Source organism: Cheilinus undulatus, linkage group 12, assembly GCF_018320785.1.
Source record: "Cheilinus undulatus linkage group 12, ASM1832078v1, whole genome shotgun sequence".
NCBI lineage: Eukaryota > Metazoa > Chordata > Actinopteri > Labriformes > Labridae > Cheilinus > Cheilinus undulatus.
Genome location: NC_054876.1, coordinates 43,394,473 through 43,418,912, shown reverse-complemented (window position 1 = coordinate 43,418,912; position 24,440 = coordinate 43,394,473). Strand labels below are relative to the sequence as shown.

Here is a 24,440-nt window from a genome sequence, read left to right as displayed (position 1 = left end):
AAACCTCCCAGTACAGCGTTATCAGCTGTGATTGGCCAGGCAGGGAAAAGACTGTATGGAAAAATGTCTGAACAGAAGAGAGGCAGCTGAATGGAGGTGGTGCATATACAAGTCCTACTGGGACACCACCTTACTAATGCAGACATTTCAGTCTAGTCAAAGACTGTGCCCAAAACCAAGTAGGCTACCATACTGCTTACATATTTAAACACTAGACTATGCAGCATATTAACATGAAGGTTATGTTTTTAGCAGCCATGCTCTTTCCATACTCCATTAATCCCATTTTTCCAGTCCAGGCTTCTAGCCACAAGCTAGCTTGGCCATTTGCCATTTATAAAATTTACCTACAATTAACATACATTAATAACTTAACCATATTAAATGTATCACAGGATGGTTACTGTTATTTGAGCACTTGTAGGTCTACTGATGAGCTTTAGTGATAATCTGAGGAGCTGCCATGCATTGAAGGGTAAATAACCACATTAAAAGCTCATCATACTGAAGAATTTTGGTCAGTCTAGTGCACATCTGAGGAATGTCTTGCAAACTCAAAATGCATGCAAAAGATTGGCACAAACAACATACTCAAGTTGGCGTCACACTATAAGCATGAACTATAAGAAAGTATGCAGTACTGGACATAACTAGAGACAGCTGATCAGGTGTGTAAACAGAGATTGCTCCTGTATTCTACCACAGTGAATATAGGCCATGTTTACTTGTATTATTTTGTATTTCTGTGAAACCATGCTCCCCTTAAAGCGGGTTTGTTTATGTTGCCTCAGTGTTTGTAGCCTAACTGCTGAGCTGTTTCTGTACTGCACACCTCAGACCTCACCTGTCAGTAAAACAGTGAGTGTTTGGCCTGGCTGGCACTCCTCATGTTGTACAGCAGAGAGGTTAGAGGAGGTCACTGTAAACTGCCTGAAGGAAATGTATGAAATTTCTATCTAACTCCCTCCTTCTTGTGCACAGGTTTGAAGGTCAAAAATATAAAAATCTAATCCAGAGGAAGGCCTGAACAGGTGCTGATTGTTTATAAAAGTAAACGAAATGATAGTCTGAGCCATTCTTGTGAATGCGATAGCTCAAGACTGTTTTTAAGAATTTGTAGGGTTTTATTTCAATTTTGCCAAAAATGTGATTAAAGTTACGGAACAAACCCCCCAAAAAGGATTGAGTTCAATTACCCAAAGAAAAAACTATTGTTTTCATCACCCCTACATGTCTAATTTAAGAGATGGATGACTGCTTATAGAAATTTTCCTTGTGTAGATATCACTTTTTGTCAGTTATATATAAAAAAAAAAAAAAAAAAATAATGCATGGAAATGTAAAACTACACTGCAAAGATGATCTTTAAATCATTTTTATCACTTATTAAATATTAAGAATAATTGCTTTGAAGCCATTTGGTTAGCGGACAGAAACTACATGTGTATTCAAGTGTGTGCATTTTAAAATAAAAAAAACAGTATTGATGAAAACTGTTTTAATTTTTAAGAAATAACTGTGAACATCCTGTCCAAATTTGGTGAAATTTTGATCAGAATTTCCAGAGATACATGTGCAGATACAAACTTAACTTTTTCAGGTTTTGATAATTTCCGAAAGAAAACAAGTAATTTTAAAGGAAAAATAATTATATATGATATAATAATTTGAAAACACTATCAATACTTTCTATAGTTTGGTGGAAAGACAAAAAAAGGGCGAATATTTAAACTACAAGTGATCTTAGCTGAGTAATGCTTGAGTTAAAAATCCGTCACATCCACTGTATCTCCCTCAAATATAAACACATAATCACAGTGTATTTATTGACGTTTCCCATCAAGCACTAAATGTCCCATTTTTTATGTGACATTTGAACATATCATAACATATAGAATATAGTCGTCTAATTTACTGAGGTTACTTGAACGCATCATATTTTCCATCTTCAGCTCGTAAAGTTTGCTAATTAGGGCCCAAGCACCGAGTGGTGCAAGGACCTAATTGTATTTGCTAGGATTATTTTACTTATGCTTTTGTCGTCATTGCATGGACTTTTGAGGCCCTTAACATTTCTGAATTCATGGGAAACTTTGCACGTACATCTAGTCTCGTGAAAATTTTGATATTTTTTAGGTCTCCAACATGAAAATTCAGAATTGCAAAAATAGCGCATCCCTAACAGTTTTCAAAGTCAAAGCCCCCTCCTTTGACTTTGTTGTAGATTCATGAAATTTTGTGTGCAGGTGCAGCTTGGGGAGATCTACAAAAAAGCCTCTTGGGCCTACACTCTATCTCCAACAGGAAATCCACCATTTTGAATAAATACGCAAAAAAGGGGCTGTTTTTGGCCTTTTCCAGGGGTCATATCTGGATTAACTCCTCTGAGGGATTTCATCTGATCGACTTGTACTTCGGCACAGAGCTACATGACACATGGATGATGAAAAGTTATCTGGGGTTTTCTCATTAGTCGAAAGGTGTGGCCATGGCGAGCCCTCAAATTTGCATATTTCTTTGGTAAACAGGAAGTAGTTTATAACTCAGCTGTGCATTGTCCGATTGGACTAATATTGCTCAGGAATATTGATGGTCATGGCCTGCATCCATTCATATGGTCAGATTTTTTACACATCAAAGCGCCAACTAGTGATGACAGAAAATGTCAAGGTTTATGGTGCAAGCTAAAGTTTAAAAACTATCCAAGATATCCACTTCAAATTTGTGTCAGGAAGGACCAACAAAGTGGATTTAGCTTTGTGAAAAATAAAATTGACTTTTCGTCAGAGGGCGTGGACTCGGCATGGCGACAAAGTCAAGAGTTGCCATTTTGACTCGCCAAAAAATTTTAAACAGTCAAAACTCTAGTATATATGGTCATATCTGAGACAGATTTCATGTGCTTGATAATAATCCAGGCCAGAACAAATCCATACTTGAAATTAAAAAAAAAAAAAAAAATGTAGTGCCACCTTCTGGCAACAGAAAGTCACTACTCCTGAATTTCACATCACAGTACCTACATGGTTGGACAAATCATTCTGAAATTCACTCAGGCAGTTGGCATTTATTGGCATTATGAGATGACTGACATTAATTTTGTAGGTGGGTGTGGCCTATTGGTCCAGTGGCCCCCTAGAACATTTCAAAAATTCAGCCCCCCACCCCAGCAGGTTTAACCTAGGATTTTGAACATGTGTGGGCAGATGTGTCATGTCAGGAAAAAATCCAGAAAAAATCCTTTTGGACCCATATCTGTCTTGGACAGGACTCCCATGTAAAAGAGATTTTTGTATCTCAGTGGGAATAAATCCTGGTTAAATAAAGGTTTAATATAGTAAGTCAAACAGGAAGTCGGCCATTTTGAATTTTTTGGTAAAACAAGCCATATTTTAGGGGTTGTATTTGAACAAACTCATCTGAGGGCTTCATCCAAACTACTTGATCTTTGGTGTAGAGCAAGAAGAGATGTCTTAGGTCCAATGTTATTCGGGATTTTCCCAGTAGTCGAAAGGCGTGGCCATGGCGTCCCCTTAAATTGAAATGCTTCATCATGTGACAAAAGTGGCTGGTGCTCACTAAAAAATTTCCATTTATTACAAGATTGGCCAAATCCTGATGAAATTAGCCCAGGCACATCCCTCAAGGTTGATATTACTCAAATTTGAAGGTCAAGAGTCCTTACCCAAAATGGTGGGGTAGTGATGATTTTTCATAACCATGTAAAAGGAAGTAGAATTATCTAGTGCTTACAAAAGTTGTAAAGCCATGAAACTTGGCAGAAAAACACCCAGTAGCAAAAAGAGATGATTGATAGGATGATTGTCGGTGGGCATGGCTTTTTGGCTCAGTAACGCCCCCTACAGTAATTTGAAAATTCAGCAGGATTCCCCTGCAGCAGGATTATCTGAGGATTTTGAAAATTCTTGAGCTTATACATCATTTTAAGTTCTACAAAAAAGCCTTCTGACCCATGCCGTAAAACAAACAGGAAGTCTGCCATTTTTATTTTTGTGGTCAAAAAGGAGGCACATTTAGCATGATTATCACTACAGCCATTTTTACACAAAAACTATCCTTTGAGAACAGAATCCCTTTTCTTCTTCTTTTTTTTTTTTTTTTTTTTAGGTTTGGTTTTTAAATGTCAATCAGATCCACTGATGTGCCTGAAACTGCTGTAGTATGCATGCCAGGCCAGTAGATGGCAGTGTGACTGACAATGAAACACATGCATGCACACCTTTCCTTCCTCCTGGTGGTGTCAGCTGACAAACATGGCTGACACACAAATGTTTGTGTGGACAGATGAAGTCGGGTTGCTTCCTAGGGACAATCAACCACAAAATAAACAGATATTTAAAGAAATGGGAACATATAAACATTGGCAGAAAGTGAGCAGCACAAACAAACAGCACATTTTTGTGTGGTCTGTGCAGCACCAGGCCAAGATCAAGTTTCTGACGGACTACATGCAGAACCTGGAGCAGAAGAAGCGACAGCTGGTGGAGAGCCAGGACACTCTGACTGAGGAGCTCGCTAAGCTGCAGACTCACGGTACGCACATTTATATTAACCATTAAAACATCTTAGCTCAAGTAAAAACGGGTTAACTGGATGGAATTTTCCTCTTTGTTTTTCATCAGAGAAAAGACACGAGATGTCAGGAGAGGAGAAGGAGAAGGAGGACATCAGCAGACACGATGGAGATGGGGACATAAAGGTGATGAGAAAAACATCACTGAGGATCTCTGTTACAGAAATGTGAAATAGCTGAATGTTTTTGGGTCTGTTTAAATCAAACTACATTTTTAAAGACGTTAGAGAGCACAGATATAAGAAGAAACACATGGCATGAGATATTTGAATCAAAGTCTGCAGTAAAATAAGTACACTAATTATTTAGACCAGTGTTACTGAAAACTGCTCAACCAAAGAGCCAAATTGTTGAAAAACACCTTTGCAATAGCCACATTTAAAGTGGTGAAAAGTGGCAAAAATGGATTAAAAGAGACATAAATGATCAAAAAGCAGAAATAAATGATATAAAGGTTCAAAATTGGAATAAAATGGCAAAAACTGGGTGATAGGTGTCAAAAAAGGAGTTATAGATAATAAAAATGGTCAGAAAGCAGCAAGAAATGTGCTAAAAATAGTGAAAAGTGACTAAAATGTCCAAAAAGCGGAAACAAAATTAGTTGAAATGCAAAAAATAGGCATTAAATGGTAAAAAATAGGTGACAAGTAGCAAAAATGGGGGAAATGTGATATAAAAAAGGAGTTATGGATGATAAAAAATAGTTAGAAGCTGCAAAAATGAGGTAAAAAATAGTAAAGAGTGACTAAAAATGGCAAAAAGCGGCAAAAATGTAGTAAATATTAATGAAAAGTGACTAAAATGGTCAAAAAGCTGCTAAAATTTGGTATAAAATAGTGAGAAGTGACTGAAATGGCAAAAAGCTGAAAAAATGTGGTTAAAAAATAGTGGATGGTGACTAAAATGGGCAAAAAGATGCAGAAATATGGTAAAAATAAATGAATAGTGATTAAAACAACCAAAAGCAGCAAAAAATGGTGACAAGTTGCAAAATTGGAATAAAATGGCAAAAAACAGGTTTAAAGTGGCAAAAATGGGTGAGAAGTGACATTTAAAAGGAGTTGATGATAAAAATGGTCAGAAAGTGGTAAAAATGTAGTAAAAATTAATGAAAAGTGACTAAAATGGTCAAAAAGTGGCAAAAATGTGGTCAAAATAGTGAGAAGTGACTAAAAAGGTCAAAAGCAGCAAAAAAATTGGTGAGAAGGTGCAAAATTGGAATTAAATGGCAAAAATGGGTGAGAAGCAACATAAAAAAGGGAGTTACAGATGATAAAAATGGTCAGATAGCAGCAAAAATGTGGTAAAAAATAGATAAAAGTAAGTGATTTGGTCAAAAAGTGGCAGGTATATGACAAAATAATGGTGAAAAGTGACTAAAATGGACAAAAATATGCAGAATTGAATGAAAAGTGACTAAAATGGCTAAAAGCATAAAAAAATTGGTGAAAAGTTGCAAAATTGGAATTAAATTGCAAATAAAACAGGTGTAAATTGGCAAAAATGGGCTAGAAGTGACATTTGAAAGGAGTAACAGATGATAAAAATGGTCAGAAAGTGGCAAAAATGTAGACAAAAGTAGTGGATGGTGACTAAAATGGGCAAAAAGATGCAGAAATGTGGTAAAAATAAATGAATAGTGATTAAAACAACCAAAAGCAGCAAAAAATGGTGACAGGTTGCAAAATTGGAATAAAATGGCAAAAAAACAGGTGTAAAATGGCAAAAATGGGTGAGAAGTGACATTTGAAAGGAGTTACAGATGATAAAAATGGTCAGAAAGTGGCAAAAATGTAGTAAAAATTAATGAAAAGTGACAAAAATGGTCAAAAAGTGGCAAAAATGTGGTCAAAAATAGTGAGAAGTGACTGAAAAGGTCAAAAGCAGCAAAAAAATTGGTGGGAAGGTGCAAAATTGGAATTAAATGGCAAAAATGGGTGAGAAGCAACATAAAAAAGGGAGTTACAGATGATAAAAATGGTCAGATAGCAGCAAAAATGTGGTTAAAAATTAGATAAAAGTAAGTAAATTGGTCAAAAAGTGGCAGAAATGTGGTAAAATAATGGTGAAAAGTGACTAAAATGGGCAGAAAGATGCAGAAATGAATGAAAAGTGACTAAAATGGCTAAAAGCAGCAAAAAAATTGGTGAATGGGCAAAAAATAAGCATTAAATGGCAAGAACTATGTGAACAGTAGCAACAATGGATTAGAAGCGACATAAAAAAGGAGTTACAGATGATAAAAATGGTCAGAAAGTGGCAGAAATGTGGTTAAATAATGGTGAAAAGTGACTGAAAGGGGCAAAAAGTGGCAAAATGGGCTAAAAAAATTATGTGAAAAGTGACCTAAATTGTAAAAAGCGACAACAATTTGGTATAAAAATTGTGAAAATTGAGTTAAATAGTCAAAAAGTGGCAAAAATGTGGTAAATTATTGGTGAAAAGTGACTAAATGGGCAAAATGCTGCAAAGAGTGACAAAAATAAAAAGTGTCATTTAATGTCAAAAAGCAGCTTAGATCGGGCGAAAAGTGGCCAAAAAACTGCTAAAAAGGGGAAAGAATTGCAAAAAGCAAAGAGCAGGATGAAAGTGGCAAAAACTATAAAACTGGCAAGATGGGCTAAAAGAGGCAAAAGAGGCAAAAAATGGATTCAAAGTAATAGTTTATATGCAGATATTTATGAAGAACTTGTTTATGCAGGCCTGTTATGCTGGGATTTAGTCAATAAAACAATTAAAAATGATGTTTAATTTCTCAGAGATTGTCCTGGGGGGCTTTAGAGTGTTTAGAGTAGAGGGACCCCAAAGAAAAAAGGTTGGGACCCACTGATGTAAAGATCTATCATTTCAGAAATGTTCTGCCTTGTACCATTTTTGAAGCCAAATAACTGTTTGGAGAAATTTCCAGAAACCAGATGAACAAAATGAATATATGTTGATGTGGTTTGTTGACATTTCTCCAGACAGTTATTCTGTCATTAAAAAGCATCCAATCAGAGCTTAGCGAGCATCTCCTCTCAGTCTGAACCAGGGTCTGCTGCTGGAGCAGGAGAGGCTGATGTCAGACTACAACAAACTGAAGACTGAAGAGCAGGAGAAGGACACTAAGCTGCAGAAACTCATGTGAGTAAAGGACTCATCCGTATGTTTATTTATGTGGAATGTGAGTTCATGTGGTTTTTGTTTGCAGGCTGCTGAATGAGCAGAGGGAGCAGGCCAGAGAGGACCTGAAGGGCCTGGAGGGTCAGGGTACCAAAGTATCATTTATTTTAAAGGGCATTTGAATGTATGGAAATCAAGAAAACGGACAACTTCACTTGTTTTTCGATTCTGGACACAAATTTAAAAACAAGTGAAGTTGTCCATTTTCTTGATTTCTGTATGTTCAAACGCCCTTTCAGAATAAATGATACTTTGGTACCCTGACCCTGGAGGAGAGCATGGTAAGTATTTCCTGTTTCTACAGCAGAGGAGATGAAGTCCCCATGAGGGGCTCAGTGATCATCCATGCATGCAAATAAAGACTCCATCCTGTAAAACTCCTGCTGTGTCTGCGTTTTTGTTGCATAACCCCCTACTTACATCTCTGATGGCTCCCCAGGGGGGCGCTGCACCGCGTCCCCCCTTCTCCATCAGGCATGCCTTGATCCAGGTACCGGCCACAGTGGGGTTTGAACCCCAGCATCCCCTGCAGAACTGGTCTAGTCCAGTCCTCTGTGCCACCGCCGCCATACCTTTCACACTACTGTCTCTTCTCCTGGCGCATTTATCCTCTTTGTTCAGGATGTGGCTTTAAAATTCACTGAGACCAAGATGGGAGTCGAACCTAGAACCTCTAGGCTCTGAGTCAGTCCACTATCCCATTAGGGGCCACGGATCCAGATATGTGACAGAGCCTCAGAGGGGCTTTTCCTTCTTTATTTGGACTCAAATCTTGAAAACTTAAAGACATTGGTTAGATTTGAAAGGCCAACTTCTGTCCAGGTTTCCTGAAGGCTATATTTGGTCTCAGACTTTTAAAATAAATGAATCCATGGTTAGATTTGAACCTGTGAACTCCTGATTCACAGTCAGTTGGCTTCTCCACTAATCCACTGAGACACACATCTGTTCATGTTTCTCAGAGGATCTGATCTCTAATTTTGGGGACTGGACTTAAAAATGCACCAAGAATCAAAACCACAACCTTCCAATTCTATGGCAGTCCTCTTTACTCCTGAGTCAGCAATTTACAGCAGCAGCTTCAAAAATCCCCAGAAGATTTGAATCAACAACCTCATGACTCCAGGGCATTTACCTGTCCAACTGAGCTAACACACAGGCTCAATCTCACTGCAGTTTCTCAGAGACTTCAAATCTGAAGTAGAACATCTCTATGATCCACAGTCTTTGCTGCTGGAGACCATATTTGTACCAGAGTTGCAGATCTCCATGAGCGAAGATCTTTGCTGCTGAAGACCATTTTCATACTGAAGTTGCACATCTCCATGAGCGAAGATCTTTGCTGCTGAAGACCGTTTTCATACTAGAGTAGAACATCTCTACAATCGACAATCTTTGCTGCTGAAGACCATATTCGTACTAGAGTAGAACATCTCTACGATCGACATTCTTTGCTGCTGAAGACCATATTCACACTAGACTAGAATATCTCTATGATCGACAATCTTTGCTGCTGAAGACCATTTTCATACTGGAGTAGAACATCTCTACAATCGACAATCTTTGCTGCTGAAGACCATATTCGTACTAGAGTAGAACATCTAGAACATTTTCACATCTTGAGTTGCACATCTCTATGAGTGATAATCTTTGCTGCTGAAGACCATTTTCATATCTTGTCCTGCACATCTCCATGAGTGATAATCTTTGCTGCTGAAGACCATTTTCTTACTTGAGTTGCACATCTCAATCTTGAAAACTTAAAGACATTGTTAAGATTTGAAAGCCTAACTCTTGTCCAGGTTTCCTGAAGTCTATATCTGGACTCAGACTTTTAAAATAGTTGAACCCATGGTAAGATTTGAACCTGTGAACTACTGATTCACAGTCAGTTGGCTACACCACCAATCCACTGAGACACACATCTGTTTATGTTTCCCAGAGGATCTGATCTCTGCTTTTGGGGACTGGACTTAAAAATGCACCAAGAATCAAAACCACAACCTTCCAATTCTATGGCAGTCCTCTTTACTCCTGAGTCAGCGATTTACAGCAGCAGCTTCAAAAATCCCCAGAAGATTTGAACCAACAACCTCATGACTCCAGAGCATTTTCCTGTCCAACTGAGCTAACACACAGGCTCAATCTCACTGCAGTTTCTCAGAGACTTCACATCTGGAGTAGAACATCGCTAAGATCCACAATCTTTGCTGCTGAAGAACATATTCATACCAGAGTAGAACATCTCTACGGTCAATAATCTTTGCTGCTGAAGACCGTTTTCATACTAGAGTAGAACATCTCTATGATCGACAATCTTTGCTGATGAAGACCATATTTACACTAGAGTAGAATATCTCTATGAGTGATGATCTTTGCTGCTGAAGACCATTTTCACATTTTGACTTGCACATCTCCATGACTGATAATCTTTGCTGCTGCAGACCATTTTCTTACTTGAGTTGCACATCTCCATGAGTGATAATCTTTGCTGCTGAAGACGAGAAGAAACAGTGGCTGAGCCAAGCAGAGCAGAAAGAGGAGCTGTGAAAATGACAATACAGTGATTTGTTGATAATTTGGAGCTGCATTCAAAATTTTCAGGGTGCATGCCTCCTTCCCATTAGTTTTACTGCCAAAATAATGGCAAGCTCTGGAAATTAATGATGGGCATCACCCTCTGTTTCTATGACAGTGTGAATGTTGCAAAGCTCACATTACCCATGGGTGCATCATGCCTTGTTGCTGGCATGCAACGGTTGCTACGTATCCGCTTTAGCGTAACACCTCGACATGCAACGGGTTGCGTGGGCCTGTTATCGCTGCTTGCAGCTTTAATTAACTTTAATTTTGCAGATTCCACCCCAGATTTCTACACTGGATTAATATTGTTAAACAGGACTTGCTCAAAGTTTTGGAGCACTTTTCAGCATTTATCTGAACAGCTGAAGAAGAAAACTGTCCTGAAGCAGCTGAAGAGAGTGGTATGACCATGGCTTGATCCTGTGTTGTTGTTAACATCTTTGCTAACATTAGCATAGATGTGCTTTGCCCATACTAAAGACTCGTGCTTCTGTGTAAAGACAGTTCATCACTGCAGTACATACACACAGTTTGGTTTTATTTTAGCTACCATTCGCCAGATTTTTTACAAAAAAAAATTGCCATTAAGCAGTTCACTGCTGGCAGTGTCTGAGCCACCTCTCACCTCTTCACCCCCAGGCACGAAAACATCCACGCTCTAGGACTACACAAGCAAGTTGTGTGTTTTTTAATGCATTAAGGTTTCAAGATTTATCATGGGCGTTCACGCATTAATGCCAACAGCCCTAATTACTATATGTATATATACAGTGCTTAACAAATTTATTAGACCACCACCCAAAATACGGTTTATGACACAGCTGCATCATGAAGTGCTTTAATGTGGACTCTTTCATTTTCAGTGAGCTCTCCACGTTTTACCATTTTGAACAGGAATGAGGGATTTCAAACTGAATTCACCCAAATTTGAGCCGGCTCACTGGGCTTCTCTGAGAAGTCAGAAATGAATCAAGCATAACATTCAACCACTTAAACTAATTTTTCTGTTCAGGAATGCAAGTAAATAACTATAATTTGACATATTAATCAAGAAATAATAATGTGCTTTACTATTTTTTCAGTTTTTTTGTAAATCAGTAAATTTAAAAATTCATGGATAACAATAACAATTATATTTGAGCATTAAAAATATCATTTGGGTTAAATAGCTTCTACATATTGGTGTATTAACCATTGCAGAAACATAAAAAACGATTTTGGTAATTACCAATGCTGTTAATTTAGGGCAGCTGTGGCATAAACCTTACTTTGGGTGGTGGTCTAATAAATTTGTTAAGCACTCTATATAGATAGATAGATAGATAGATAGATACAAGAGTTTTATGCGCATGAGCTTTGGCCATGTTAGCTAATATAGTTACATCATCTACGTAGCTTGTGCAAATGATGGAGCTACGTAAGAATGTTTTCCTGAGGTTCTGTTCTGATAGATGTGACCACTCAAAGTAATGGCCTGCAACAGTGGCATTGCATAGCCCAGTTCCATACCCCTCTCCAGATTTCTGCAACTTCATATCAGAATTCAGGCCTTGTTTAACATTCTTGGACTTGGACTAGAGAGAACACGTTTCTTGGTCAGTGAGCATGTTGGTCTGCTCAGTGCTGGACATGGAGCTGGTAGGATCAAGCAGAAAACTGAGACTCAATTTATGCTGTTTACGTTACAAAACCATCCCATTATGTTAGTTATTTTTCCCTGGCCTTGTGGCTGGTAGGTTGAGTAAATTCACTTGACACTGCTCAAAAATACCAGCATTTGGCTGGTGGCGGGTGCTAATTTCCCACCCTGTTCTGTTAGGTCACTGGTCAAAGGTCTTCCCAATTCTTATTCACCCCTTGTTCCTACATTTCACACGGCTACAAAACCCGGGCCGACCCTTCTTCTTGGCCCACCATGATGCTTCTATTGTCCAGAAATTGCATCCTTACATATAACCATAAGGTGATAATTCCCATTTTTCCCCTATTTCATAAAAAAATTAGCCAAAGTATTGGAAATCAGTCACAATTTTGCTTTTTAAAACATAAAAGGTGTATAAAAACAAAATTAATTAATTCAATGCCACTCAGGCTGTTAGACTTAATGAGATTGTTATTTATCAGACCATTTTACAGTTAATAACTCTTTGAAGTAGTTTCAGAAGCACTGTATGATATCAGAGAATGGTTCAAACACCCACATAGTTACAATTTTTCTGTTAGATCCCTTCACAATTAAAAAAGATTAAAACAGGGAACAAATAGCCAGAAAGAGGTCTAAGACAGCCAACATGAAGTCCATTTTTTATTTTTTCTAACCGCAGATTGAAAGTATACAACTGAACATCATGATTTGATTTTTATTATGAGACTCATAAATAAAAATACAAAAAATATCCACTACAAAAACAATCTACTGTTAGTAGGATGTAGAAAAAGAAATCTTCTTGATATTTTCACTATCAAAGGCACAACATTGACTTTAGTGACAACATGGAGAAGAGAACCTGCAGCATTAAATCTTTTATTTTTATTTTTTTTTCACACTCCATCAGAGAACACTGAAATGTTACAAAGAGAGGTGTCTGATTCTACATGGAAAGAAACAAAAAAGAACAACCTCTATATCAACAGACGGTGGCTATAGATTGGTGGCACAGCTCAACAGGAAACGTACTGCCACAGGAAAAAAAAAATAAACAAACAAACAAACATAGCACGTTGTCGCTGGAAAAGACAAAGGACCTTTGCAAAGCTCTAATGCAAATTTTTCAAAAACTTATACAACCGACAACAATAAGAGAACAAAAATAAAGAAAATAAAAAATAATAATTGGGCACCTTCTAAGATTAGGCTAAGATTAGGTGCTGAGGTAGACAAAAACTATAACAATTCAAATCATAATAAAAACACTATTTTCTTAATACAGAGCAACTCGACTGGCACTTGTGCTGTCACAACAATGGAGGAGAGAAGTAGCACAGACAAGCCAGGGAAAGACAGAGAGAAAAGCTTTGTTACATAAAAAGCTTTGTTATGCTTGGTCCGACAGGGCAATTGGTCCTCAGTGCTAATATAAAAAATACAATGTCTTGGTGCTTTGTTACTCAAACAGTTTTTAGTCTAGACCTCGATGGCACATGCATTGAAACACTGCATGAAATGGCTACTTTTGTTCTAGAAACACCACACCAAAACACAGAGTGCCAGCTCCAGGGATGCCATGAATCCTCTCTGACAAATTTTACATCCCCCTTCTAAATGCATCTTGTCGAAAAAAGAGGGGAAAGTACTTTAAAATAAAAGAAACAGAAGTATTCTTTACTTTTATTTTGCAAGAGCAATTTAAGTCATCAGCAAACCTGTTGCTGACAAAAAAAAGAGAAAAATAAAACTTGATGGGGCTGAATTTTCTTGCAAAAATACTATTTTAAAGGAGCGGATTGTTAGAGTTTGCTTTTGGATGCCAATCACAGAGTACGGCCAAAGAAAAGAAGCAGATCCCCGCTGCTGTTTCAAAAGCATCGCAGACCTTGAAGGAGGAAAAGCCCTGCTCTATTCAGGATTTAAAAAACAAAAAGAAATCAGGTCAATTTCGAGCGTCATGACATCCCTAGGGTGCTGGAGACACCATTTTATTTTCTTCTGAAAATACAGAAACTAAGCAGATATAGATGGATACTCTTGTTGAACAAATTCCATTTTTAGGCACAAAGATAGTACAGAAACATCGGAGGAACACTGAGGGAAGAACTATAACAATGCCAATGTATATATATATTTTTTCCAACATAGAGAAAAAAGTGGCATAGAATATTTTATTTTGTATCTGATCTGATTAGTGCATTTTTCCACAAACACGCACGTTTGCACACACATAGTAACACACTCTTTGACGCACTCGTTCACCCGCACGAGAAAGTAGAAAACATTCAGAGGACGATGATAGGAACAATGTGACTGATCGCTTTGCATTGTGGTGGTTCAGACTGAGCCGTGACTGTATTAGAGTGGGTGGGTATTACACGAGGGTGGAAAAGCCCCTCAGCTCACAGTGTTTGAGAATAAAATGGCAAGACACCGACGGGACATGCCATCCCTTCTTCTTTTTTTTTTTTTCAAATACAAAAACAAAAACATGGCGACAGTCAAGTTTGATTGAAAAATTGTGAATGACAAGTACTAATTCGTCGGTTTGGCAGCGTCCCCCTGCCGTCCCATATTTTATCATATTTTTTTCAGTTTTTTTCTTTTTTTTGTCACATACACTCACTCGTAAAATTTGTGGCGGATAGATTTAGTCCTTCACCTACAATGCAATTGACATCCAGAAAGCAACACTTATTATTACAATATGTTCACGCACGTTTTTTTGTCCAACAATATCAAAGAGGAGCAAGGCAAAAATGATTCACACCCAGAGAGAGAAAATAAAACAGGTAAAAAAAAAAAGAAATACAAATATTTGTGCCCTGCTGTAACCCTCCACAAATGGAAAAAGGACTGACACTGAATACAAAAATATCACAATTTTTATATATCAAATTGCCTCTGTTGGCTCTTGTTCAGGAATACGCTCATTTCTCAAGAGAGCTTAATCAGCCGAGAGAATCTCTATTTTTAACCTTCTTTTTTCTTTTATTTTTTAGTTGTTGATTACCACTTGCAGTTCCAATTGTCCAACGCACACTGCATCACTGCAAATATGACCTGTCCTCTGCGGTTCAGTTGATGAACCTTTCTTTTTTTTCACATTACAAAACTACACTTCTATTCACATATTTTCAAGTTTAAATTCTCGTTTTTAAACCCTCTTAAAAAGCAATAGTACTTCCTCTTATCTGCCGCATCCCTCTTCCTCATCACTTAAGGCTTCAAAATTGCTTTTTTCTCTGCTCGTCTGTTGTCGGAGGTGCAGGGGGAGACTATAAGAGAAGAATAAACATCCGTTTGAATGACTTTACCAATCCTATCAACCTCTATGTTTGTAATCTCTCACCCTTTATATACACTTTGCTTAAAAACACAATCATAAATCAACTTTTGAAAATAAAAATAAGCATGAGATGAAGTAGCAATGATGAAATAATGCAAAACACAAACACACACAAAAATGTGCTTTTGCCAAAAACAATGAACTTAGAGGTAGCTTTTATAACAAATGACCAAACCTGTCGGCTCATTAACAAGCAGGGTTAATAATACCAAGTTTGGTAACAAATAATGCACAAAGAAATACACAGCATTAGAAAAACAAACAAAAAAATCTCTTCACCGTGGCACTTATATTTTTTATCTGCGTACACATTGCTTCATCATGTTGTGCAATGCATCTTTTCCGACATATCAACAAAATAAAAGTGTACAAATGAAACAAAAGGGAAAAATTAAAAAATACACAAGCAACATGAGGTCACAAAACGCGGTAATTCAAGTACGATGTGTTGAGATCAAACTCAAGGTCAATAATAACAACAGCAACAACAACAACGATTACAACAACAACAAGAACAACAACGACGACAGGAGACGAGAGACGAAGCGCAGGGACAAAACCACAGAGAAAGAGTTGATTTATTCTGTCGTCTTACTGGTCGCCCCCTGAGCTGCTGGGCCGTGTCTCGTCCTGACAGTGATTTCCCCCCTTTTTTTTTTCTCCCACCGGCCTTTTGGATATGTGATCAAACCCGGTAACGCTGTGACAATGCAGTGATGCTAAATAAAGCCAGAGGTTCAACCATAGTATCTGCGGCTGCACAGGAAAAACAGGCCGAACGCTGCTTTTCAGAGAAAAATGTAGAAACTTAACAGTTAATCAGGGCTGCTTTTCATGCACCGAATGCTAAAAAAAAAAATTAGCTTTGTGTCATCTTATAGCACTGAAAGCTAGCTAGATAGCTAGACAGAGAGACAGAGAAAATCATATCACATTAAACAGCCACCATTCTCACAAAGGAGCCATTTTTCTCTGTTAGGAAGCTAACATGCTAGAAACATCTTACTGCTGAGTCCTGCTTTTATGTTGCATAAAAGCTGCAAATTTCATGAACTGTCATCATTTTAAAGTCTTATAATTAAACAAAACTGGAAAGTAAGCTGTTACTGTACAACCAAAGGAACACTCAGCCATGTTTTAGGGTGAAACAACATGTTTGATAACAAATTAGCTAATGTAGCATGAGAGCTAGCATTAGCTCCCTCTAGCTAGCACACGGATTTGTTTGTTTGAGACATGATTAAGAAGAAAAATCTATTTCCAGGCTTTAATAAACTTGTCCGAGATGAAGTTTGACATTTCTAAATTATTTTCTTACAGGGTTCTTACCTTTATTTATTAATTTATTAATCTTTCTTACGACTGAAAGGTTAGCTAAAATAGCTGCTGTTGAATGGACAGGTCTGTTGTGATCAGAGTGCCCCTGTTTGATACGTTTTTCTCAGACAGAAGCTAAACAACTAATTTACACGATTTACCACAAAGTTAGAGCGAGTGGCAGCCTGTGTGGTTAAAAATTAAGTTGAAGGCGAGGCACTTTTAGGGAGACTGTCCTGCAAACACACAGATTTTAACTCTTGCAAGTTAAAATGTCCTGAACCAAGTCATTACAATTAACTGGCAAAGGACAATACAATGTTAAACATGTTAGAATATTGGACTGTTATCCATATGTTATATCCATATGTAGTGCTCAATAGCATGGCTACAGAAGGAAAATTCCCATTCATTTTCTCTATAGCCATAATGTTAGAAGAATATGAGACTTATCAAGAGCTACCTAACAGTAAAAGATAGTATGTGCTCCTGTAGAGGATAAAAGTTTGTCAGAGATCAACCTGTTTTTAAGAAAAACCTAGTTCATTTGTGATCCCAGCCAAAAAATACTACAGCACCCACAATCCTAGAGTGCCAGAGTGATGCCTCTGATTGGTGGAGTTTCCTGCAACTATGAAAATGACTACTGCACCCACAAGGTCTGTTGGCTATTGAATGGCAACACATAGTATAAATTGATAAATATGTAAATTATGATACTTTTGAACATTATTGCGTAAAATGTAAACATTACAATTCTATTAAGTGTAATAAAAAGGTACATGTATGGTTTGAAAGCTTGATAAACTATCCTGTAATGAAGTTATGAATGGGAATAGACTGTTGGATAGGCAGTTCCTTCACCCATGAATAAAAACAGCATTCGAAATTGGAGAAAAAGGCAAAAGTATAGTCTTGTATCTTCCCTCTTTCTCTGTTTTCAAATAGTTTTTGTGGGCTAGGGCACGCAAAAATGGCATTCTGTCTTTTCAGATCTCATTTTTGCACAAGCTACCCAAAAAGAAGAGAAAAAGGCAAGGTAAAGTTTTATACCTTTACTACTTTTTTGAATGCTATTTTTGCACTTAATCAAATATTGCACAGCCATGAGTATGCAGGTAACTGGTTAGCTTGCTTCAATGCTTTGAAAGTGTAAGAATAAGGATTTTGCTAAATGCCTACGGGGGATTTGAATGGCGTGTTTACTTCCGGAATCAGAGTTGCTGAAAAAGTGGGTGGGCAATGTTGAGCTTTATGACTACAAGCAGGCCGGGGCTGTTTCTCAGGAGGCTTAACCCCTGCCTCAGCTTCACCTCTTTGTCTCTTGGTTGATCTAAGGTTAGGGTGAAACAGCATTTCTAATATAGTGACTGCCACTGACTGATAGTGCTCTTCAGTAACCAATGGCTAATGTCACCCAGGCTTTGTCCAATATTGTTTTCCACCTATGAATATATCCCTAAGACCCTTAGGTTGTCACTATTCATTGTCTTTTCAGTTGCCCGTTAGTTGTGAGCGTAAAAGAGGATGCATAACCCTGATTACAGCAGTATGATATTACATCAGTGTTTGAGCTTCCAACCTAAGCCACAGAAAAATGGATACCATTGTGAAGTGAAGTGATAAAAATGCAGTTAGATCAAGGACTTTTAGGTTTCTGGCTTTCAGTGAAAAGCAGCATAACCTCACTGTTCATCCCCACACAGCCCAGTATGAACCCGGCTCACAGTCTTTCACATTCATATTTTTGATGCCGTATAACAGTCTTCAACCAGCCGCGCCACCTTCAGCGCAAGGTGTGCAGCAGCTAAGGCATTCCCAGCACGTCTTCAACATTCACTACGAGCAGTTGAAGTCACAGGACTCCCCACGGAAAGCAGCGGTTTACCATTTTCCCATTTTGTCTTCCATCACTGTGGTGAATGGACAGATCTGTTGTGGTCAGAGTGTTACCGTTTGTGTGTCAGTTTGTGTAGTTCATCATTAGTGTGAGATAGTCATCAAGTTAATGTACATGGATACAAGCAGTCCAGTAATCTATTGCTGAGTATGTAGATAGGCTGGGTTTAATGTGGCGTACTGTAATAGGAGTAATGATGTATTGAAAGAAGATATACTTGCAGACGTCAAACAGAGACTGTTGTCGTGATTTGTTTTACCTGTGCAATCAAGCCATGATAAACAACGATGCAGAGCTAAAAAAATAAAATAAAAGGTATATGATGAAAAAGTGATGCTTGTCAGCCTTTGGCTCTCTGCAGAGAACCATGAATGGCCAGTGGTGACTCGACCGGAGATGCAGAACCAGGAAGACTACTGAGAAAACTGGGGAGACTTCCAACAAAAAAAAGCAGCTCAAGCATTGTTCTCCCCTAAAAACCAAACAGACGCTTGGTTTGCGATATTTTAGTGCTCCCATTCATCCAGTTCAACTGTTTACTCTACCTCAAACCGATTCGGCTGCAGATTCTCAGGGGCTATCTCACTGCCACGCCGAGATCTGAAGGATCTCGTGCACATAGACGGGCAGAATCCTGCAAAAACTGGGAAGATATGTGACTTATGCTTTGGAAGAATTGATGGGAAGCTGCGAAAGAGATACATCTCCCATTCAGGATGTAAAGAAATAGGGGAACCTTTTACCTAAAGCAGTAAATTCAAACTCAAGAGCGTTCATTTCCTAATATCAAGTTGTTTGTTGAGGTGAAACTGATGAAATACACCTCAGTTCAGCTTCCAGATTGGTTTGTTGTGGTGCAGTGAAACCAAAATACGAACAGCTGTTGACATTTGGCGAAAGTGGCTTCTGAAAGCCACAAGGTCTCCAGGTCTTGGGGAGCCAGTGAAAGCTCAAATTCACATATTCTTCATGTGATCCATATAATTTTGATGGAACCAGTTGGATGTAAACAAACAAATACCAATCTAGCATGGAAAAGACTCCAAACCCCCAGTTTGGAGAAGAAATAAGTCATAATGGAGTGAAAGATTCAGTTCCTGATGGTGGACATGTTTCAGTTCAGATAGCCCTTGAGAATCTGCGTTCTCACTCCTAGCAGCAGCGTCCATAAAGTCACTTCCTTACAGCTTGCTTGCTTTCTGGCGCTGCATGAAAATGACCTGAAACAACAAACACAGTTGCAGATGTAGTGAATGACCCGATGAATCCGAACAATGGTGGAGAATCTCTCTCCGTGTCCAAGTCTTCCTCTTCTTAGCACTTTTGTCCCATCATCGCCACCCCTTTTTCACCCCGTCAGTCGGTCGTTGCCGCCTTTGCATGAAAAGAAAAAAGAGAAAACAAACCCTCTTGCTTTCAAGTCTCTTGCCGTTGACATTCCTCGATCATCAACACTCCTCAAGCTTCCCCTCTTTGCTCTATTACATTCTCCTTCACCTCTCAACCCCCTCCCCCTCCCTCACCCATAACCTTCCTCTCTTCGTTCGCTCTTTCCGGCCTCAGACGTAGCAGAGGTACAGGTAGGTCTTCTCTATGCGCCAGTCTGGAGGGATGTCTTCGGGCTTGTGGCCTTTCATGTGCTTCTGCATGGCTGACAGGCTGGGGCAGTACTCCAGGCAGATGGTGCATTGGTAGGGCGAGGCGCCGTTGTGGGTGCGCAGGTGCTTGATCATGGCCGAGTAGTCCCTGGATCGCTGGTGGCACAGCTTGCACTCGAATGGCTTCTCACCTGAGGATGAGAGGGGTGGGTGTGAAGACAACATCAGGGTTAGCCAAGGTGCCTCTTAATGACAGTGTTATGTGCTTTTTAAAGCGTGATGTGACTGTGAATCAGGATATGAGTGCATCTGGAACAGAATTTGATTAAAAAAGTACAAGCTGTTCTAGTCTGCTAAGTATAGAGTACACACTAACACAGCTTAACATTAATGTTATAACACAGTGCACCTAATCAGAACATTTTGTACCACCAATCAGATTTACTGTTTTGTACTCTCTAAAAATAAAGATTGGGCATAAGACAAGGTCTAAAGTACACAAAGGGCCTCAGCCTTTTGTTTTCCTCTTTTTTGTCTCATGTTTTTTTGTCAAACCTCACAGGCTGTACGGAACAAAGTATTGATCAATTGAATCAAATTTATATTTCAAACATCTGAATAAAGTATAAGCTGCACTAACATCAGTAAAAGAAAAAATACTAAGTGAGGGAAATCTATTATAAATCTGGGACTTTTTCTTTATCAAGGAACCAAACCTGAACCTGCTACTGTGAAGTTTGATCATGAAACAAAGAGCAGTCAGTAACAGCTTAGTGAACTTTTCTAAACCACAGTTGTTGGACTCAACTCTGTAGGTGAGCCTGCTCAACATGCTGGCAACAATCTCTAATTACAAATAAAAGCTACACAAAATTTGTCTGATTGTCTGACAACTTCTTTCCACTGATCATAGCATGACACTCAGTGTGACGTCTTTTTTTGTTCTGGTAGAAATATTGGCCAGAGCGACAAAAATAAGATCCACAAAGTAATTAAAGTGACTTTTCCTTTGATGGCAAAATGTTGTCTGTTGAAAGTTTGGACTGCTGGATATAAAACCTGTTGTGTTAGAGGTTATGGTGTCGCTCTGCCAGGCTACAGGAAAGAGAAAAATCCCATCACGCCTAATTTGGAGACCACAGATTTCACCCTGTTGGCTCACAGAAATTCAACTGTTGTTATCATAATTGGATGGAGCACAAAGTTTGTGAGAAGTGAAACCCAGGAGGGAAATCCCGACAGTCTCCTGAACAGCAGCAGCAAAAAGACCGAACAAAATCTGCTTCAACTGGACCAAATAATTGGAAAAAGATAGAAGAATAAAGGTACCGTAGTGGAGTTGGTTCACCTTTGAGAGACTGTATCAATGCAGTGTTGTCCAAGTTTCCCTCTAAAGCTAAAAAACTGATCCTCTGATTATTTATGTGGTTAAGGGGGAGACAACCCTTTATGTTTGGTTGTTATCAAGTCTCATTACGGCTTTTATTTAAAAGGTCCCACTGTGCTGGGATATTCTAACAACCACAGGCTTTTCACGCAGTGCAACAAGATAAATTTGAAAAGAAATGTTCTGCCTTTTAATTGAATATGCAACTATCAAATGTGGCAGCAGAGGGTTTGTTTTAATGACAGCCTTTTGCTTTTTAAAGTTCATTGTCCACTTTGCTTTAATCTCTGTTTGAAAAACCATCAAAAGACAACACTGAGGAGTTAGGACATCAGGATGCAGACCAGAAAGACTCTTAATGAAGCTAATAGCTTCAGAAGAGTGTGAAAAGTGTCTCTAGGCTCCATGTATTTGTGTATTAGCTTTTCTGACAATGCCCTAATATGTCTGCATGTTCCTGGATCTCACTGGTAGTATTGAGACTTGTGGTGGGACAAAGGACTGTTACACCAATGTATGGGCATATGACTTGATACAATTATCAGGTGCCAAATACTGACAGATTAATTCTTTAAGAATACAGCACTTTGAACGGAGTTTCCTGCCTGCTTAATGTCTGTGTGACCACTTTGTGACTCCCAACAGTGGCACTTTAATGACAGTAACATGAAGGGAAGTAAACTGGCTAAACACGAGATAAACATGATGACAAATAGTGGTGTGAAGAAGTTGTAGGATGATACATGCTAAGAGGGGAAACTTGTGGCAAATTTCTTTTGAAATGATCAGTTCATCAGATGTCATTAATAGTTAATTATGATATTATTAACTTGGAAAATGGCACCGTTGGTATCCAATCCCGTTCTCTCCTATCCTTTCCTATCATATCCTGACATACTGTATCACACCTGGACCACACTGCATAGTATCATATCATATCATATCTTATCTCTATTGTATTGTATCGTATCATACTGCACACTATTGCACTGTAGCACTGTACCAAATCATATCATATCTTATTTTGACTATCCCTGGATGATTGCATCTCAAGTTTCATGGGCCATGGATTGTGTACCTGGCCTGTATATGTATTTTATGGTATGGTGTAGTATCATATTGAATGGTATCATAATCTACGCCATGGTTTGGTATAATACAGTATGGTATCCTTATGTATCTTATCAATCATTCCAGAGTTTCTGCATCATGATTGTTTTTTTTTTTTTTTTTTTTTTAAGATTTATTTTTGGGCCTTTTCGTGCCTTTATTAGATAGAGGAAGACAGTGGATAGACTCAGAAACAGGTAAGAGAGCGGGGAGAGACATGCGGGAAATGGTGCCACAGGCCGGACCGGAACCTGGGCCGCCCGCGTACATGGTGCACGCCTTAACCACTCGACTACCAGCGCGCCCCACATCATGATTGTTTAATGGGCAACATATTGTCTATCATATCATAATGTAACGTAATGTAATCTAATTTTTTGTATCGTGCAGATAGCATAGCCTTAACTTTGCATGCGGCGCATGTCACACCCCCACTCTCTCATCCCTAGCCTCTAGCCTCTATACTCCTCTCTAGAATAAAGGCATTAAAAGCTTAAAAATATAACTTAAGAAATTGTCCTGTCGTATTGTATCACATCATTTGTATCATATCGTATCTCATTGTACTGCATTGTATCAAACCATATCGTATCATATCCTGCCATTTCATGTCAACTATGCCATAATTACTGTACAGTGACAGTATCATGGGGCATGTATTGAGTACCATATTGTGTCACTCGCATCTCATCACACTGTACTGTGTCATCTACTGTATTGTACTGAACCATATCATATGGTATTGTGTTACATCAGCTGTTCCAAAATTACTGTATAGGTTTTGTATCATGGGCCAAGTATTGAGAACCATACTGTATCGCATCGTATTGTGTTATTGCTTATGTATTTGGACAGTATCTAACTGATCATCCCAGAATACCCTACCTAGCTTTATGGACCACATGTCACGTATGGTATGGTATGGTGTTATGGTATTGTATGGTAAAGTACATTACGTTATAGTATGTATGGTATGGTACAGAATGGTACAGTATGGCAAGGTATTGTATGACATAGTTTGGTAGAGTATGGTACAGTTTGGTATAGAATGGTATAATATGGCAGGAGTTTTCAAACTTTTCAGCCCGTGACCCCCAAAATAACAGCCTCTAAGATCAGGGGCCACCACCTTCTCTAGAGGTGGTTAGAACGTATGATGCACAAAGCATCATGTACAAATTTACATTTTAGATAGCAATTATACATTTTACTTACATTTAAGCAACAATCTTGCTTGATACCTAAGTTTTTATTTTAAATTTCACTAATTTCAAAATAATGGATACAATTTACCACTTTAAATCATAATACATTTTTTGCTTCTGTGTCTTGTGGAGCCCAGTTTGAGAACTACTGTGGTATGCCAGCATTAAATCCTATTGTTTTTTCTTTTGCTATCACTACATATCATACCCTTTTCATATCGTCTGTGATTACCAGCCCTTAGTGTGGGTATGCTTCCATCGTAAATGTCAGACAGTGTGGTCAAAATTGTGCCATCTGTCTCAAATATGAGAATACTAGAAAAGCCTGTGGTGATTAAGATATGAGTAGTCTATAAAATTTAGGTCTAAATGGAGGAAAAAAACCTGGAATATGTGATGTTTAAATGTCTGGAATCACCTCGTCCATGCTACATTAGACTAAATACAGCTGCTGCCATGGAGAACTCCTAAAGGTGTCATAAATCAAGGTGCAGCGCTGCTTTCTTACGGTATGATTGTGTGTGTGTGTGAGGGGGGCTGCTGCTACGTTCTGGAGGCACATTTCAATTCAGCAACAGCAGCCTTCC

General features: G+C 38.4%; 1 protein-coding gene across 3 annotated transcripts in view; it reads right to left on the bottom strand.

The window, feature by feature from the left end:
- Positions 1 to 12,849: 12,849 nt before the first annotated feature.
- Positions 12,850 to 24,440, bottom strand: part of zbtb16a (zinc finger and BTB domain containing 16a) — a 309,589-nt gene continuing 297,998 nt past the window's right edge. For all 3 annotated transcript variants that reach the window (XM_041801573.1, XM_041801571.1, XM_041801572.1), the window contains exon 7: positions 12,850 to 20,342. In XM_041801573.1, the coding sequence (XP_041657507.1) occupies positions 20,113 to 20,342 (230 nt within the window). In that variant the 3' untranslated portion in view covers positions 12,850 to 20,112. The remainder of the gene's footprint in view (positions 20,343 to 24,440) is intronic.